At 50.3% G+C, this 19,799-nt stretch overlaps 1 protein-coding gene and 1 long non-coding RNA gene across 5 annotated transcripts in view; one reads left to right on the plus strand and one right to left on the minus strand.

Moving 5' to 3' along the window:
- MCMBP (minichromosome maintenance complex binding protein) overlaps nt 1-19,799 on the plus strand; it is a 192,936-nt gene that overhangs the window by 66,966 nt on the left and 106,171 nt on the right. For 3 of the 4 annotated variants that reach the window (XM_073564273.1, XM_073564271.1, XM_073564274.1), the window contains 6 exons: nt 3,270-3,410; nt 4,553-4,594; nt 5,151-5,252; nt 5,741-5,864; nt 6,231-6,370; nt 6,832-6,929. In XM_073564273.1, coding sequence (XP_073420374.1) covers nt 3,270-3,410; nt 4,553-4,594; nt 5,151-5,252; nt 5,741-5,864; nt 6,231-6,370; nt 6,832-6,929 — 647 coding nt within the window. The remainder of the gene's footprint in view (nt 1-3,269; nt 3,411-4,552; nt 4,595-5,150; nt 5,253-5,740; nt 5,865-6,230; nt 6,371-6,831; nt 6,930-19,799) is intronic. The other variant, XM_073564272.1, reaches the window with a different exon arrangement.
- Nucleotides 1-19,799, minus strand: part of LOC141077377 (uncharacterized) — a 40,811-nt gene that overhangs the window by 7,510 nt on the left and 13,502 nt on the right. The window lies entirely within an intron of this gene.

Here is a 19,799-nt window from a genome sequence, read left to right on the forward strand (position 1 = left end):
GTGTGTGTGTGTCACAGGTGTTGGGTCCCTGCTGGGTGTGCCTGTGTGTGTGTGTCACAGGTGTTGGGTCCCTGCTGGGTGTGCCTGTGTGTGTGTGTCACAGGTGTTGGGTCCCTGCTGGGTGTGCCTGTGTGTGTCACAGGTGTTGGGTCCCTGCTGGGTGTGCCTGTGTGTGTCACAGGTGTTGGGTCCCTGTGGTGTGTGTCACAGGTGTTGGGTCCCTGTGGTGTGCGTGTGTGTGTGTGTGTGTGTCACAGGTGTTGGGTCCCTGTGGTGTGTGTCACAGGTGTTGGGTCCCTGTGGTGTGTGTCACAGGTGTTGGGTCCCTGTGGTGTGTGTCACAGGTGTTGGGTCCCTGTGGTGTGTGTCACAGGTGTTGGGTCCCTGTGGTGTGTGTCACAGGTGTTGGGTCCCTGTGGTGTGTGTCACAGGTGTTGGGTCCCTGTGGTGTGTGTCACAGGTGTTGGGTCCCTGTGGTGTGTGTCACAGGTGTTGGGTCCCTGTGGTGTGTGTCACAGGTGTTGGGTCCCTGTGGTGTGTGTCACAGGTGTTGGGTCCCTGTGGTGTGTGTCACAGGTGTTGGGTCCCTGTGGTGTGTGTCACAGGTGTTGGGTCCCTGTGGTGTGTGTCACAGGTGTTGGGTCCCTGTGGTGTGTGTCACAGGTGTTGGGTCCCTGTGGTGTGTGTCACAGGTGTTGGGTCCCTGTGGTGTGTGTCACAGGTGTTGGGTCCCTGTGGTGTGCGTCACAGGTGTTGGGTCCCTGTGGTGTGCGTCACAGGTGTTGGGTCCCTGTGGTGTGCGTCACAGGTGTTGGGTCCCTGTGGTGTGCGTCACAGGTGTTGGGTCCCTGTGGTGTGCGTCACAGGTGTTGGGTCCCTGTGGTGTGCGTCACAGGTGTTGGGTCCCTGTGGTGTGCGTGTGTGTGTGTGTCACAGGTGTTGGGTCCCTGCGGTGTGCGTGTGTGTCACAGGTGTTGGGTCCCTGCTGGGTGTGCCTGTGTGTGTCACAGGTGTTGGGTCCCTGTGGTGTGTGTCACAGGTGTTGGGTCCCTGTGGTGTGCGTGTGTGTGTGTCACAGGTGTTGGGTCCCTGTGGTGTGCGCGTGTGTGTGTCACAGGTGTTGGGTCCCTGTGGTATGTGCGTGTGTGTGTGTCACAGGTGTTGGGTCCCTGTGGTGTGCGCGCGTGTGTGTCACAGGTGTTGGGTCCCTGTGGTGTGCGTGTGTGTCACAGGTGTTGGGTCCCTGTGGTGTGTGCGTGTGTGTGTCACAGGTGTTGGGTCCCTGTGGTGTGTGCGTGTGTGTGTCACTGGTGTTGGGTCCCTGTGGTGTGTGCGTGTGTGTGTCACTGGTGTTGGGTCCCTGTGGTGTGTGCGTGTGTGTGTCACTGGTGTTGGGTCCCTGTGGTGTGTGCGTGTGTGTGTCACTGGTGTTGGGTCCCTGTGGTGTGCGTGTGTGTGTCACAGGTGTTGGGTCCCTGTGGTGTGCGTGTGTCACATGTGTTGGGTCCCTTTGGTGTGCGTGTCGCAGGTGTGACCCCCGCTGTGTGTGCCGCAGGTGTTCTCCCTACATCATATACATGTGGCACATGGGGGGATGATGGTCTCCTGTGGATGGTGACTGACACCTCACCACTTGTATTCTGCCAGCATGGTTATAGCCATGAAAACATTGCTGAAATCCATGTGCAGTTTTAAAAATCTACTCAAAATCCTGAAGATTTCACAGAAGAAATGCGAGTGTCATAAGTGTGGGTCCCCACTGTGTGTGCGTCTCTTAGGTGTGGGCCCCTGCGGTGTGTGTCACAGATGTGAGCCCCATGGTGTGTGGGTGTGTATGTGTGGGTCACTGTGGTGTGTGTCGCAGGTGTGGGCCCTCTCGGTGTGTGTGTCACAGGTGTGGGCCCTTGCGGTGTATGTGTGTGTCGCAGGTGTGGGCCCCCTGCGGTGTGTCACAGGTCTGAGTCCCTGCTGTGTTTGTGACAGGTGTGGGCCCCCACGGTGTGTCGCAGGTGTGAGCCCCCGCTGTGTGTGTGGGTCCCTGCAGTGTGTGTCGCAGGTGTGGGCCCCCTTTATGTGTGTCGCAGGTGTGGGCCCCTTTTATGTGTGTCACAGGTGTGGACCCCCACAGTGTGTGACAGGTGTGGGCCCCCTATGTGTTGGTCCCCACGGTGTGTGTCGCAGGTGTGGGTCCTTGGGATATGTGTCCCAGGTGTTGACCCCCTCAGTGTGTGTCACAGGTATGAGCCCCTGCGGTGTGTTTGTTATAGGTGTGATCCCCCGCTGTGTGTGTCGCAGGTGTGAGCCCCCGCTGTTTGTGTGTGGGTCCCTGCGGGGTGTGTGTCGCAGGTGTGGGCCCCCTTGGTGTGTGTGTTTCACAGGTGTGGTCCCCCTATTTTGGTCCCTGCGGTGTGTGTCTCGCAGGTGGGGGTCCCCATGGTGTGTGTGTCGCAGGTGTGGGCCCTTGGGATATATGGGTTTCACAGGTGTTGACCCCCTCAGTGTGTGTGTGTGTGTGTGTGTGTGTGTGTGTGTGTCACAGATATGAGCCCCTGCGGGGGGGGGGGGGGGTGTCACAGGTGTGGGCCTTTGGGATATATGGGTTTCACAGGTGTTGACCCCCTCGGTGTGTGTGTGTCACAGATAGCCCCTGCGGGGTGTGTGTGTCGCAGGTGTGGGCCCGGCAGTGTGTTTCTGTGGGTGCTCCCTACATCATATACATGTGGCACATGGGGTTGAGGGGATTCTCACCTGATGGTGACTGACACCTCACCCCTTGTATTCTGCCAGCATGGTTATAGCCATGAAAACATTGCTGAAATCCGTGTGCAGTGTTAAAAATCTACTCAAAATCCTGATGATTTCACAGAAGGAATGCGAGTGTCGCAGGCGGAGAACTTGCTGGCGTCCGCAGCAGAAGAATCCATCGCAGTTTGTTCTTTCCACTTTTCCGGGTGGAACGGATGTCCTCCTCAGGACCACAGTACAGAAGCCACGCATGTCGCCTCATAAGAAATATCTGAGCATTTTATTTTTTTAGTTCTTCAAAATCCTTGCGTCAGATGCGTAGTGTCGCCCATACATGATGTCAGTGTCCGGGAGCTTTAAGAGCTGCTATCAGACACAGCTCGGGGGTCTCGGCATTACAGAGATGTGGGGTGGGAGTTCTCTGCAGGTTGGGTACCCATCCCACAGTCCCCTCTCCACCCCCTACTGTAATAGCTTGCTGGGGTTTCTGGTTCTCCATTGTGACTCCTTGGTCTTTCTCTTAGGTCCCCAGCCTGAATGCTGTCCCCCTGCATTATGTACGGCCTGGGGGGCTCCTCCACTTCCGCTGTATGATCCAGGACATGTTTGATCCAGAGTTTTATATGGGCGTCTATGAGACTGTTGATCGTGGTACCAATGCCAGGGTGAGTATTAATCGGGGAGGGGACGCTGTGGGATGAAACTGATAGCGGTAGATGTCTTCCATGCGATTGACTTAGATTTGGGGTGAGGATATTTATACAGTCCTTCGGGGTCCGTACAAATTGCACACTAACTCGGCCCCCAGAGTCCTGACTGTTATGATTGAGTCACCGTAGGAGGCAAAAACAGAAATGCTAGCTAAGTCCAGAAAACCAGAGAGGTTGGCAGCTATCGGATTGCAGACCCCTGATCCTATCCACAACAACTAACAGTAGCCGTGGGGGGTTCCTACGATGCCCTAGACCCCTCGATCACAGCCGGAGAATTAAATAGGCCTAAAGAAAGAAAGGGGAAATCTAAACTGCCCCAGAGCAGACCCCAAAGCAATAGGCAGCCCCCAACATATAATGACGGTGAAGCAAGATGAAAACACTAACACAGACAGAAAGACTGAGCAAAGACGGGGCCCAAGCTAACTAGATAGGAAAGGACAGGAAGGCTGCTTTCTGCAATCCGTGAAAAACCCTATGAAAATAAGAGCCAACAGACTGACAGTGAAAAAGGCCCTGAAGACGCTAGGCTTCAAAAAAGCTATGTCAGTACTCAGGAATATTCTGAAGACAGAGCAACCGGAAAAAGGAGATTCAGCTCACCCCTGCAGGGAATGGCAGAATCCAGAAAAGCAAGGAAAACAAAACACAAATGCTAACAGGCAAAGCAGAAAACTTAGCTTTAGAGGAGCAGGAATCAGACTGGTGTCCTAGAAGTCCACAGAGAAATCACCCGCAGGGCAGAAGGGCGTCGGCAGCCTTATATCCAGTCCGTGACTCCACTCAGCCAGTCATCCTCATTAGGCTCAGGTGCCTGATAATCAGGCTCATTACCTTCCTTTACCAGAATAGGGAGTTCACCAGACCTCAGTGACGAAGGGGAAAATGAACTCACAACACCTGACACTGGCACAGGCTTCATTGCACTCGCCTCCGAGCGCTCTCACACAACGGGAAGAAATGAATGGGCCAGGTTCTGTCCTCACAAATGTGCCCGGGACCCGGATAAAGGGTCATTGAGGGTCTGAGGTTCACCCCCCTGGCTTAGATATTGGGGTACCGGCTGACACCTTGTATCACTCTTATCTCTTCAGAGCCTGCACCCTGGGAAGTACAGAGACGTGGTGGACTGTACAGTAAGTGCCGCATGTCCTAACCCTAACCCCTGTCCCATACTACTGTCCCATACTACACATTGGCCAACTCTTGGATTTCTTTTTTTTTTTTTTTTTTTTTTTTTTTAAGTTCTGTATATAAGCCATGAATGTCTGGGAGTTGTAGTCCTACAGTTAAGGTTCTCTAGTTCTCCTAAGTGAACATTGCATGGTGTTTGAATCAGCCGAGTTGATGGCGGACACAGGCCCTGCTCCTTTTGCACAGTCTGCAGTGATGCCCTCACTCATCCCTGGACATGGCAAGCCCCTATGGGTGGGTACTATAACTCCCAGCATGAGCTCTCATTTCTAGACGCACTTCTGTTACTCGGTGCTCCCTCCCTTTGTTGGAGCCTTTTCCCTGGTCTCGTAGGCCCCTTTTTCCCTTTTCTCGTAGGCCCCTTTTTCCCTTTTCTCGTAGGCCCCTTTTTCCCTTGTCTCGTAGGCCCCTTTTTCCCTTGTCTCGTAGGCCCCTTTTTCCCTTGTCTCGTAGGCCCCTTTTTCCCTCGTCTCATAGTCCCCTTTCACAATATTTCAGGCTCATCAGGACGTTGACTTGCACTCCAGTCGGACGGTGACTCTGGAACGACAAACCTTCTACTGCGTCCCAGTCCCTGGGGAGTCGCTTTGGGTGAAGGAGATATCCTTCTATGTATTAACCCTTTCAGAACAGTGGTGGGAGAACGAGGGATAAATGGCTGCTCTCCTGACCCCTCTAAATAGCTGCCAATCCTGACCCTCTCACATTTTCTGCCATATCTGCTCTGTAACAGCACGATGGCTTCCTTACATCCATACATATGTGATACCAATGCAGTTGACGGTTATCTCCTGGCGCCCTCGAGCAGCGGAGCGCTCTGCTCAGCCGAGTGCCTCCCACCCTTCCTCTGCCTGCACCTGTATTACAGGTGTTCTCATTCTTCCCTAACAATCTGTAGGGCGCTGTCATTAGCTTGTGAGCCAATCCTGCCGTCTCAGCATGTTCTGCCCACATTAGTGACTTCTGGAGGTACTGGTGGCTCTACGCTGTCATCCTGCAGCTCTTTTAGATACTGCAGAGTTCACCACCACCAGCGTATGTCCTGTGATACTGTAAAGAAGTTCTGTACTCCTCCTTAATAAGAGCACATGTACAGCAGCTCCTTCCAGGCACGAGGGGGCCCCTCAACGTCTTACACCACAAACCACCTGAAGAGAAGCCTCGAAGAGGAAGACGATGGCCTGAGAGGACACGGCTGCCAACAGCAAGCAGGTAACAGGCGCTTCCTAAGCTGTAATTGCCTCACCAGGAGAAGAGTGAGTGCAGCTCTGGAGTATAATGCAGGATGTAACTCAGGATGAGTAATGTATGTGCACAGTGACTGCACCAGCAGAATAGAGAGTGCAGCTCTGGGGTATAATACAGGAGGTAACTCAGGATCAGTAATGTATGTACACAGTGACTGCACCAGCAGAATAGTGAGTGCAGCTCTGGAGTATAATACAGGATGTAACTCAGGCTGTAACCCATATTCTCAGTAATCACAGTCTGACAATTTTGAACAAGCCTTATGTGTATAAATTTTACTTACGACATGGCTGTTGCATATCCGTTTTTAATTGTCTCTTGTGTTTTCAGGTGATGCTCAGTACACTTGTAAGAGGTTAGAGACCGAGCATCGGGTGAAGCCGCAGGAGACGGGGGCCCCGAGTAGCTCGCAGTCTTTAGACCTGTACTTTCCTCTCCCTGGAGAAAAGGGACCAGCTTGCCTAGTGAAGGTACTGCAGTGTAACACCCGGGGACAGCACTGGCCTCTGCTTGGCAATACTCTCTAGTCACTGCTGCTGTCAAATTAGACACATACCAGAGAGAAATGCAGGGGCCCCAGTTTCTGTGGCTGTTTTCTTGGTACTCCAGCAGTCAAAGCTTTTTGAGGGTGATCTTCCTTCCTAGACCTTTTTACTGAATAGTTGTCCAGTTCTCCTTCCCTTGGAATCAGATATTGTGAAGTTATCTGACCGGCACCTTCCTGGAGGGAGTGCATCACATGAGACAGCCAGCTCTTTTTATTCTGGGTTTATGGATTTCTTCTTTAGGTTTCCCTTCTGTGAGCGCAGGAAGTGGTGGCCATTATTGCTCTTCTGTCACAGGTTCAGGAAAATCTATGGGTCTATTATGGCAGCTGCTTGTTAACACTGGAGTAGAAACTGCCTTTTTACATATGATTTTTCACTGTTAGGTGTATGAGAACTGGGACAGCTATAAAGTGAACGATGTGCTGGATGTGTACGGTGTCTTGTCCGTGGAGCCGGTGTTGAGCGTCCTCAACGAGGACAGGTAAGAGTCTACCCTACGCTGTCGTCTGTTTATACGCTGTCATCACATCATTCTTCTGTGTCCAAGACCCCCGACCTTAACCTCAGTGTGTAGTCTCTAGGAGCACACAATGGGCTGACGTTTCCTGCTGTACTCAGTCTGGCATTCTGACCTCTCCTGCTGACAAAGTCTGACAAATGTGTCCTGTACTGTGCAAAAGATGTGGGCAAGTGAATGTTCACACGGCGACACACACAATTACATTTATATACTCTAGCATAATTGGGAAGGGCAAGGTTAGATCCCAGCTCTGCAGTGTTTGATTAGAAGCGCTAGCATGCTTTCTCTAAGAAGCAAGAAGTAGATTCATTGTGGGACCTGCCAAAATGTGAGCTGTAGCTGGGAGAGAGACGTGCTGTGGGGATTCTCTATGAATGCAGAGTTCGCAAAACAGTCTGGCATGCCTCCCAGGCTGAGGATGAAGGGAGGGGGCATGCCTGTCAAGCTGAGGATGAAGGAGGGGGGAGGCATGCCTCCCAGGCTGAGGATGAAGGGAGGGGGCATGCCTGTCAAGCTGAGGATGAAGGGGGGGGGGCATGCCGTCCACCCAGGCTGGGGATGAGGAGGGGGGAGGCATGCCTCCCAGGCTGAGGGTGAAGGGAGGGGCATGCCTCTCATGCTGGAGATGAGGGGAGGGCATGCCTCTCATGCTGGGGATGAGGGGAGGGCATGCCTCTCATGTTGGGGATGAGGGGAGGGCATGCCTCTCATGCTGGGGATGAGGGGAGGGCATGCCTCTCATGCTGGGGATGAGGGGAGGGCATGCCTCTCATGCTGGGGATGAGGGGAGGGCATGCCTCTCATGCTGGGGATGAGGGGAGGGCATGCCTCTCATGCTGGGGATGAGGGGAGGGCATGCCTCTCATGCTGGGGATGAGGGGAGGGCATGCCTCTCATGCTGGGGATGAGGGGAGGGCATGCCTCTCATGCTGGGGATGAGGGGAGGGCATGCCTCTCATGCTGGGGATGAGGGGAGGGCATGCCTCTCATGCTGGGGATGAGGGGAGGGCATGCCTCTCATGCTGGGGATGAGGGGAGGGCATGCCTCTCATGCTGGGGATGAGGGGAGGGCATGCCTCTCATGCTGGGGATGAGGGGAGGGCATGCCTCTCATGCTGGGGATGAGGGGAGGGCATGCCTCTCATGCTGGGGATGAGGGGAGGGCATGCCTCTCATGCTGGGGATGAGGGGAGGGGCATGCCTCTCATGCTGGGGATGAGGGGAGGGCATGCCTCTCATGCTGGGGATGAGGGGAGGGCATGCCTCTCATGCTGGGGATGAGGGGAGGGCATGCCTCTCATGCTGGGGATGAGGGGAGGGCATGCCTCTCATGCTGGGGATGAGGGGAGGGCATGCCTCTCATGCTGGGGATGAGGGGAGGGCATGCCTCATGCTGGGGATGAGGGGAGGGCATGCCTCTCATGCTGGGGATGAGGGGGAGGGCATGCCTCTCATGCTGGGGATGAGGGGGAGGGCATGCCTCTCATGCTGGGGATGAGGGGGGGGGCATGCCTCTCATGCTGGGGATGAGGGGGGGGGGGCATGCCTCTCATGCTGGGGATGAGGGGGGGGGCATGCCTCTCATGCTGGGGATGAGGAGGGGGGCATGCCTCTCATGCTGGGGATGAGGGGGGGGGCATGCCTCTCATGCTGGGGATGAGGGGGGGGCATGCCTCTCATGCTGGGGATGAGGGGGGGGCATGCCTCTCATGCTGGGGGGGGCATGCCTCTCATGCTGGAGATGAGGGGGGGCATGCCTCTCATGCTGGAGATGAGGGGGGGCATGCCTCATGCTGGAGATGAGGGGGGCATGCCTCATGCTGGAGATGAGGGGGGGCATGCCTCTCATGCTGGGGATGAGGAGGGGGGGGCATGCCTCTCATGCTGGGGATGAGGGGAGGGCATGCCTCTCATGCTGGGGATGAGGGGAGGGCATGCCTCTCATGCTGGGGATGAGGGGAGGGCATGCCTCTCATGCTGGGGATGAGGGGAGGGCATGCCTCTCATGCTGGGGATGAGGGGAGGGGCATGCCTCTCATGCTGGGGATGAGGGGAGGGCATGCCTCTCATGCTGGGGATGAGGGGAGGGCATGCCTCTCATGCTGGGGATGAGGGGAGGGCATGCCTCTCATGCTGGGGATGAGGGGAGGGCATGCCTCTCATGCTGGGGATGAGGGGAGGGCATGCCTCTCATGCTGGGGATGAGGGGAGGGCATGCCTCTCATGCTGGGGATGAGGGGAGGGCATGCCTCTCATGCTGGGGATGAGGGGGAGGGCATGCCTCTCATGCTGGGGATGAGGGGGAGGGCATGCCTCTCATGCTGGGGATGAGGGGGGGGGCATGCCTCTCATGCTGGGGATGAGGGGGGGGGGGGGCATGCCTCTCATGCTGGGGATGAGGGGGGGGGCATGCCTCTCATGCTGGGGATGAGGAGGGGGGCATGCCTCTCATGCTGGGGATGAGGGGGGGGGCATGCCTCTCATGCTGGGGATGAGGGGGGGGCATGCCTCTCATGCTGGGGATGAGGGGGGGGCATGCCTCTCATGCTGGGGGGGGCATGCCTCTCATGCTGGAGATGAGGGGGGGCATGCCTCTCATGCTGGAGATGAGGGGGGGCATGCCTCATGCTGGAGATGAGGGGGGCATGCCTCATGCTGGAGATGAGGGGGGGCATGCCTCTCATGCTGGGGATGAGGAGGGGGGGGCATGCCTCTCATGCTGGGGATGAGGAGGGGGGGGCATGCCTCTCATGCTGGGGATGAGGAGGGGGGGGCATGCCTCTCATGCTGGGGATGAGGAGGGGGGGGCATGCCTCTCATGCTGGGGATGAGGAGGGGGGGCATGCCTCTCATGCTGGGGATGAGGAGGGGGGGCATGCCTCTCATGCTGGGGATGAGGAGGGGGGGGCATGCCTCATGCTGGGGATGAGGAGGGGGGGGCATGCCTCATGCTGGGGATGAGGAGGGGGGGGCATGCCTCATGCTGGGGATGAGGAGGGGGGGCATGCCTCATGCTGGGGATGAGGAGGGGGGGCATGCCTCATGCTGGGGATGAGGAGGGGGGGGGCATGCCTCATGCTGGGGATGAGGAGGGGGGGCATGCCTCTCATGCTGGGGATGAGGAGGGGGGGCATGCCTCTCATGCTGGAGATGAGGGGGGGGGCATGCCTCTCATGCTGGGGATGAGGAGGGGGGGCATGCCTCTCATGCTGGAGATGAGGGGGGGGCATGCCCCTCATGCTGGAGATGAGGGGGGGGCATGCCCCTCATGCTGGGGATGAGGAGGGGGGGCATGCCCCTCATGCTGGGGATGAGGAGGGGGGGCATGCCCCTCATGCTGGGGATGAGGAGGGGGGGCATGCCCCTCATGCTGGAGATGAGGAGGGGGGGCATGCCCCTCATGCTGGAGATGAGGAGGGGGGGCATGCCCCTCATGCTGGGGATGAGGAGGGGGGGCATGCCCCTCATGCTGGGGATGAGGAGGGGGGGCATGCCTCCCACCCAGGCTGGGGATGAGGGAGGGGGGCACAAACTGGCAAGGCTTCTCTTACACATGGACTCGATTACTTGGGTATCATAAACACACAAAATGCTGTCAAAGCCAGTGTAGGGTAACAAATATGAGTAACAAATTGCCAAAAGTCAAATAATTCCTAACTAAAGACTAAAAAATTAACTTTTATTAAAAGGATAAATTTCTGTGAAATTGTATATTGTAAATTGAATACAATATTGGGACACTGAGTAGATATAGGACATGAGTTCAATCAGTGATCTATTTGTGTCCCTTTTATACCGCACTGACCAGTGCAGTTTTTAATGTTATTCTTGATTACTTGGGTATTACACAGATTCGTGATTTTACAGCTACGTGTATGTAAGATCCCAGAAAGCCCCCCGCTTAGAACCTTGAAGTATTGGAACTCGCAGGACTGTAAGCACAAATCCAACAGTCCCTAGATGACAAACTGATGTCCATGGCTTGTAAGAGCACCTGATGTTTGATGAATTTGTTATTCCAGTCATCATTCATAACCTCATTTAATGTCCTTGTTAGCAGCAATGAGGCTGTTACCCCAATTAGGACAGGCCAAGTCATCATTCTGCTGGTCTTGTGACTCTTCACAGTGGCTGCATGTATCCGTTTGGGTGTTCATGCAAGCTTCACTGAAGTTGTTTTGTGGTTAGGAGAACCTGGAATGGCTTCAGATCTTAAGTCATGTGAGCGACATGCGAGCCATCAGGGCCATGCAGTCTCCCGACTTGAGATCATAAGCTCCTGATACTGATTCTGGGTCTAGAATGGAAGGATTCACCTTTTAATCACACTGTTTAATTGATTATGCAATGCTTGTTCATTGCTGGTCAAACTATCATCCTGTATCAAGTCACTGTAGAAAGTATAATCCTGTTCTAGGTGCCTTACTAACAAGTTTCTCATGTGGAGACACTCGTTTTTCTACCTGGAGTATATCTAATTGAAAAAAGAGCTTAAAGCAATCATTTGGTCCAAGACATTCCGTCTCCTCACTTTTCCTTATGGATTTTTGCCTCTAAAGTGAACCTGTCAGCAGGGTTGTGCTCAGTGACTACAGACAAGTGTTAGGTCGGTGCCATTATACTCTGATTACAGTGAAACCTGGTGAGGAAATCTGTCTTGTGGTTGTTGTGGAATCTGTATCTGTAGTTTTCAGTTAATGAGATTCTCATGCTTTGCTTACATATTCAACAGTATGGCTTATGACCGGACAGCACCATTTTGCTGCAGCCACATTTTTTCTCCTCCAACAAAATGGCAGCAGCAGCACTTGCGCAGTAGCATCTATTGGCAGGCGATAGATTCTACTGTGGCGGCGCCATTTTGCTGGACTTAAAAAGTTGTTGTTTTTCTCTAGGCTTACAATTTATTGGAATTTTGTAAAATAGAAGGCAGGTCACTGAAGAATTAGTGACCTGTCATAAGCCCATAAGGATGAATATGTAAGATCACTACATAAAGCCACGCCCACAGACCAGTCACAGCTCCGCCCACAGGCGAGTATCTCTTTAACTGAAAACTACAAATACAGATTAATCAACCACAAGACGGATTTCATCACAAGGTATTGGTATAACAGCGCCAACCTGACATTGTCTGTAGATACTGAGCACGATCCTGCTGACAGGTTCCCTTTATTACTCTATTCTCTACTTAACCCAAGCGTGCAGGCCCCAACCACGGATCTCCATGCTGACGATCTGGCTAATTATTTCAAAGAAAAAATTGACCATATCCGACAGGAAATTATCTCCCAATCACCTCATACCATGCGCTGTCCTCCCTCCTCCACTGCATCTAGCTCACTCTCTGATTTTGAACCAGTAACAGAAGATGAAGTAATCAGGCTCCTTGCATCTTCTCGCCCAACCACTTGCACCAGTGACCCTATTCCATCACATCTCCTCCAGTCCCTTTCCCCTGCTGTCATCACTGAGCCGTGAACCCTCTGGGAGGTATGGACTGTACAAGGTGCAAATGAACGCAGTCAGAGAAGCGCCAAGGAGTATTGCTAAAATGTTCCTTTATTCCACGTGTTTCGAAGGTCAGACTCCGTCTTCATCAGGTGGCAACATAATTAGATCAAGGGGAGGGGGTATACTAAAGGTAACCAATGGGATTCAAGGATAATACTACCAATCCTATTCGAATAAAGTGATAATAATCCTAAATGTATAAAACACAATATGCTCTGGCTTGTACAGAGCGTCTGTGTCTCATCAGCCCCACTGCAGGCACAAGCTGCTGAGGCAGATGGGGGAGTGATGGGAGAGGAAGTGTTATCTGACACTCTCTCCTCTATCACTGCTTTTCAACTGTATTGGTGTCTGATGACATTGAGTTCAATGCTCGATGCGGGGGGGGGGGGGTTGAGATGCTGCCTGGCCTGCCTGCCCTGGTTCCGCACCAGCTTGGAACAGTTTTACACGGACACCCCTGTCCCCATAGGCCCTGGGAGTGAGAGGATATGGCCCACACAGTCACTGATGTGGCACCACACTCGCTCACAACCTGAGAGGCCCCTTTCTTTTTTAAATTAGTTTATTAACCACAAAACATATTCATATGCATATAGCCAGATGAATACACGTGCATTTATCCAAGCAATTATAGTGGAACAGCAAACTTGCACATTAGATTGACAATACAATTTTAGCTTCATAAGTCCATGTATTGCTGTATGGACAATAAACCACTTATCAAGTGAGCGGAACATTATTTAACTTTATAATCATTTGGCAATATACTCCTCAAAACCACACTACATGCCTAATTAAACTACTAACACACTGCCAAGCATAGTTATAGAATGTTAATAGCCATGTGATGCCATAGAATGATTCAGAGTATTTTAACCATAATGTCACGGTGGTACTGGACCACTACACATCAGTATAGTAAGATGGGAAGAGTTCCACCTGTCAAATGTCCCCAAGCAACCCCTGTTCTGATATAATGTTCGCTCTTGTATAACTGCATTTACCAATTCAGTCCAGGCTCTAAGAGAGGGATGTGCACCACCCATCTAACGTAGTGCTAACACCTTTCTAGCTAGAAAGAGTGTCTCATGTAAGAAGATCATAAGTGTCCCCACATCTTCTTGTCCATCACCCCTAACAAACAGACTAATGGGCTAAGGGGGACCGGGGTCTGTACAAAGGATGTCACCAACGATGTTGCCTCACTCCAGTATGAAAGGGTAATAGGGCACTCCATATCATGTGAGCAAAGTCTGCTTCCAATGAATGACATTTCAAACATTCCGAAGATTGGAATCAACCCATTCTGAAGAGTCGTGACGGAGTTAAATACGTTTGGTGTATCATATGCAATTGAGTCATTCTATTATTGATTGATAGAGACACTTTTAATTGGAGATTCAAGAACCTTCTCCCAATCCTCATCCTGAGCATCAGGAATAAGATCTTCCCACCTCCTCCTGACTGCCACTATCGCAGAGCCAGTTCCCGCACACAGCATATAAGTGTATAGAGCAGAAATTAGACCCTGGGGTCCTTGTAACTTAAGGACGAGATAGCTTGGGTCCCACTCATAGAGCGCAATTGTGACTGGAAAGCTGATCTAAGCTGAAGGTAGCGGAAAAATTGAAACCTCGCGATATTATTTTTAGATTGAATTTGTTCGAAGGACATTAGGACACCACGTTCATATAAATCCCTCACCGAGGAAACGTTGTGTAAAATCCAGAATTCAGAGGACAGGTGGTTCAACAACAGCGGGAAATAAGCATTATTCCATAGTGGCATTTCAGCTATAATATCCCCAAAGCGGACTACCCTCTTAACTTGTCTCCAAACTGACTTCGCTAATCGAAGTAAAGGTAATAGTCGAGGGACACTAAGGGCCCTGTCACACTAAGCGATATCGCTAGCAATATCGCTATAATATCACTGGTTTTGTGACGCAGCAGCGATATTGCTAGCGATATCGCTATGTGTGATACCTCTGATCGGCTCCCCCACTGGTTATCGCTGATCACGCGAGAACGTCCTGGACCTTTTCTCGTCGTCGGCTTCCTGCTGGGCTTCCTGTGGCGCCGACGAGCGACGCGTGGACGCGGGCGGAGGACGTCAGGATCGCCTCGTCTGACAGGTAAGTAGCAACCGCTGCTATGTCGCTGGTGAGATCTGCCTGTGTGGCAGCTCACTAGCGACCACTTAGCAATGCACCAGCGATCCTGACCGCGTCATATCGTTGTCGGGATCGCTGGTGCATCGCTAAGTGTGACAGGGCCTTAAGTTTATCCGCTTCTAGAAAACCCAACGGGCAGTCAACTTTTGCAGCGTGGGCCAAATGACTTTCGGGGTTAGATAAGTGACTATCAAGCATCCATCTTCTCAGAGCCTTAATCTGCCCGGCCAGATAGTATAAATAGAAATTCGGCAGTGCCGCCCCACCCATCTGTTTGGGCCCCTGTAATGTATCTAATTTAAGCTTGGGTATAGTTTTCCCCATATAAAAGTCGTGATTAGAGAATTTAAATTTGTAAAGAAGGATTTAGGGATCAGCACCGTAATATGTTGAAGGGAGTAACTAAGCTTAGGAAGTAAAATCATCTTAGATTTATACGGCTGGCGACAGACAATGGACGTTTACTCCAAGATGCAAATTTAAGCTCAACTAAATCCAATAGTGCAAGGATGTTAAATTGTAGATCCATTTCACTATTTTTTTGTATATTAATTCCTAAATATTTGAAATGGGACACTATAGGCAACGAAGACAAGGCATCAAGGTGGGTCCCTGAGCCGCAAGAAAGGGGTAACAAGGCGGATTTTCCCTAGTTAATATATAATCCTGAATATTTACTGAATTTATCAATGGTAGTGATTACATATGGTAGCGTCTATTCTGTTTTATCCATGAATAAGCCGATAGTTTCTAGACGAGCCGCTATGTTGATAGCCTTAATATTTGGAGAGGACCTTGCGCGTATTGCCAACGCCTCTCTCACAAGGGCAAAAAATGCCAGGGAAAAGGGGCACCCCTGTCGCGTCCCTCTAGACAAAGACAGTGGTACTGATACAGAATTATTTATAATTATATGAGCTTTGGGTTTTGCATATATTACGCTCATCTACCTCTGGAATTTATCACCAAAACCGTATTTCCATAGACATGCAAATAAAAAGGGCCATTCAAGGGAGTCAAAGGCCTTAGCAGCGTCTAACGCCAAAAGCCCAGTTATTGCCTGGTATCAAAGAACTGGTACTGAACCACCGTCTGGACCCATCTGATATGAGTAGAAGTGCTGTTAACAGGCATAAAACCAGTCTGCTCAGGGTGTATAAGGTCCAATATTACAGAGTTCAGTCTATTGGCTAGAACCTTAGTAAAAATTTTATAATCTACGTTTACCAATGATATGGGGCGGCATGATCCACACTCAAGGGGGTCTTTCCCCTCTTAAGTACAATACTATTAGCTTCATAAAAGGAGTCAGGCATATATTCCCACCCCCAAATCCCCTGAAACACCTTTAAAAGAAGTGGAGCTAATATATCCCTGTATTTTCTGTACAGCTCAATAGGGAACCCATCCGGTCCAGGAGCCTTCCCAGAGGCCATATCCATCATGGCACCCTCTATTTCTTCTATAGAAAAATCAGCGTCCAAAAGAGCCCTCTGAGTAGAGTCCAACGTGGGGAATTTAATGTCTGATAAATAATTCAGACACTCTAGAACATCATGACCACTCCCTGAGGTATATAATGTTTTATAATAGTCATAGAAGCAGTGGAGTATATCCTGAGTTGAGGTCGCTATTGAATTATCTAGTTTCCGAATTTGAAGTATAGTATTAGATGTGTTGTGCTGACGCACCAAAAAGGCCAAAATTTTACTTGCCTGGTTTCCCAGTTCAAAGTAGGACCGGCGGGTAAAAAAAAGTTTACATTTAGATTTGGTGTCCATACATTGGGAATATAACTTATGGGAAGTCAACCCTGCAACTATTCTCGTTAGTCTGATTTTAAATCTAGAAGCTGCTTCTGAAGTCTTCAGACGCTGTTCCATTTCATTATCCTCCTTTTGAGGTCACCCTTTTAATATGGGAGATTGTAGACGATAGGCAACCTCTCGAGTACGCTTTAAGGGTATCCCAGAACAGGTTAATATTCTGGGCTTCAGGATGGGATGAGATGAAGCAGTTCAGTTGGTCTACAGTTCTATCATTAGACCTATTAGCTTCAGCCAGAATGGATTTAGCTTCTAGAATATAGTGTGGTTTGACCAGCCAAAACTAAGTCTGAGTATAATCGGACTGTGATCTGAGATCCCTCTATTACCATGCTCCACGTCATTTACCCAAATCGCTAGAGTGCTGGAACCAAATATGTAGTCTATACGGGATATAGTGCGTTTAGTAGAGGTATATTCCTTTACCGTGGGGTGACGTATCCTCCAAAAATCAAGCCAACCACTGCCCTCCATGAATAATGCTAGTGGAGACGAGGAGGGGGTCCCCCCTAGAAATTCCACCATCTCCTCTAATTCTGTCAAGGCCAGTATCCATAACTAGATTAAAGTCTCCCGTACATATAACGTGCGCATCTGGGTAGTTTAAAGCAAAACTCTATGTCATTTGAACAATTGACACATTAGCTGGAGGAGGATTACAGATACACAGTATGACGTATCTTAATTTATCAATGCGTATATGAAAATAAAACGACCTTCAGGATCCCTTCGAGCTTCTCTAATCTCCCACCTGACATCTCTATGTATCAACAATGAAACCCCCTTTGAGTAACTAGTATGAAACGTATGAATGAACCATTGTACCTAAGGCCTCTTTGTGTCGAGCGGAATCTCTGGTTAAGTGCGTTTCATCCAAAGCTACAATATGAGGGTAATGGCGCCTAATCTGGGAGAATACCGTGATTCTCTTACGAGGGGACCTGAGATCCCTCACATTCCAGCTCATACATATAGTATCGACCCCATGTCGCCTCATCTAAATGTGGTATACATTATCACATCGGCTGAATTTAGGCATCATGTAGAAATTTTCAGCAGCTGCATCTACATAACAAACAGAAATAATACAAATGACAGAACAAAAGAAAGTTTAAGGCTATGTGCCCACGTTAGCGTTTTTAAACGCTCAGGAAACTGATCTCCTTCCCAGAAAACACGCGTTTTATTTCCACGTGTTTCTTGCTCGTTTTTGACGCGTTTTTTGGGCAACATTGGAAATGGCTAAAAACGCTCAGCAATGCAGAAATTAATGAGCATGCTACGTTTTTTAGCCGTTAAGCGATTCCTGAGCGTTTAAAAACGCATGCATTGGCACAAAAAGCCAAAAATGCATGCAATTTAATGTGAAGCTTCTTTTAAGCGTTTCTGCAGCGTCTGATCCGGCACAAATGTTGCGGAAACGCTTAAAAAAACACAACGTGGGCACACAGCCTAAAGGTAAAAGGAGCAGAATCCTGTTTTACCCACATGAATTAGTCGAGGGGATACCCTCACTGAATACAGTGTCCGGTCGGTATTGTTGTTAAATTGGATGCTAATGGAGAGAGCTCCAATCATAAGTCTATTAGGATGGACCCAATTAGGCCTCTTTCACACTTCAGTTTTATGTGTCAGTTAGAATCCACTAAAAAGGTTGAGAACTGATGTGAACGGATGCCACAGGATCCGTTTTTTGACCGATCCGCAAAATGAGGAAATTTAAAGGAACCGCTGGCCGGGAAAGAGAGATTGATTTGATTTTTGTCCAGCACCCAGACAGAATTTCGGGTTAAATCAATGTCTGGAGGATCCGCCGGCCAAAAAAACGTTGCAAGCTCCGTTTGGATATCTTTGAGGATGTTAACGGACAGCAACATTATGGCGGATCCTCACAAAAACGGATGCAATGGACGACAATCCGTCAAAATCCGCCAATAATGGAAGTCAATGGGGAAAAAAACGGATCCGCAAAAAAAATTGCGGATCCGTTTTTTTCAAAACCTGGCGGATTTTGACTGATTGTAAAAAACGGAAGTGTGAAAGAGGCCTTAACTGCAAGCATATCAGGACTTCTTTTTACGAGGTCCCATATGGGACCGAACCACTCAAATGCCTCCGCCGGATCCGTAAAGAATATGAAAGAGCTGTAACGATGTATCTATCATATATGATTTTCCTTTTTACACTTTCCTAGAACGATTCATAGCAGCACAGACAAGCGCCCCCTCCCTTCCCCCTTGTCATTTGCTGCAGTTGTGACACCCCCCCCCCCCCCCCGCTCCAGGGGAGATTTCTTCACACACGCTCAGTGTAACCTGAGGCACCAGTGAGTGATTTCCCTCCTCACAGCCGAGAGCTCCTTTGTCTTACCATGTGCTCTGACTTCATATAGACAATGAGAATCTAATCTTTTGGTCATAAAGCGATGTGAGGTTGTGATACAAGAATGAAAACTACATATCTGGGACGTTCTTCGACAGGGCTATTTAGCCTGTTTTTCCCAGTTCTAACTTAAATGGAATCCAAGAAGTGGATTCATGCGCAGCCGGGGCAGCCCAATTCTTCGTGTTTGGTTTTGAATGAACGCCAGCGACAATCTGAATAAGATGATACTATGTGCGTTTCTACACGAGGTACCCTCTGCGAGATATTATAGTTTTCCTAGCCAGATTGTAACTCAGATAGCAGGGGGAGGACCGCCACAAGTCAGCCCCTTTAGTGATGTCACAAGCCCAGGGGTATACGTCACTTTCACACAGGACAGCCCTCATTCTAGCCTGGGAAACAGCTGCATCCAGATTCCTCAATGCATTGTGGTGTTTGGCTCCTACCACCAGCAGGGTTTTGCCTGAAATGATCTAAGTAACATGTGAATGCCTTTTTTTTTTTTTTTTCTTTTTGTGTTCTGTTAATCCTTTTTTTATCTGTAATTGCTGTGTACATATTTTAAGTCTTATACTGTAAAATCTTTTTATCTTCTGTAAACACTGCCTGTCTTTTGGGAGTAAAATATAAAGTTATTAGTTCCATCTCCTTGCTCTATGACGAACTCACGTGCCTAAAAATGTTTTATGCTACTAATTTGGGTTGGCTTCGTACCCCTCAATTTAAATATTGATAGAAAAATCGGAAGCTGGTGGCAGCGAAGTGTGCTCTGGGCTGAGTGGGCTAACTGGCAGTGACAGAAGGGGTGTTATAAGCTGATTGGCTGCGGCCAAAGCATTTATAATTCCCTCCCTGCAGCGTGCGTAATAGCCAGCGCCAACAAGTGGCCCGTCCGGCGACTATCCTAGGTGCAGTTCCCTGACTGACCTG

This window comes from Dendrobates tinctorius, unplaced genomic scaffold, assembly GCF_039654945.1.
Source record: "Dendrobates tinctorius isolate UK_male_01 unplaced genomic scaffold, ASM3965494v1 ptg000443l, whole genome shotgun sequence".
Lineage (NCBI taxonomy): Eukaryota > Metazoa > Chordata > Amphibia > Anura > Dendrobatidae > Dendrobates > Dendrobates tinctorius.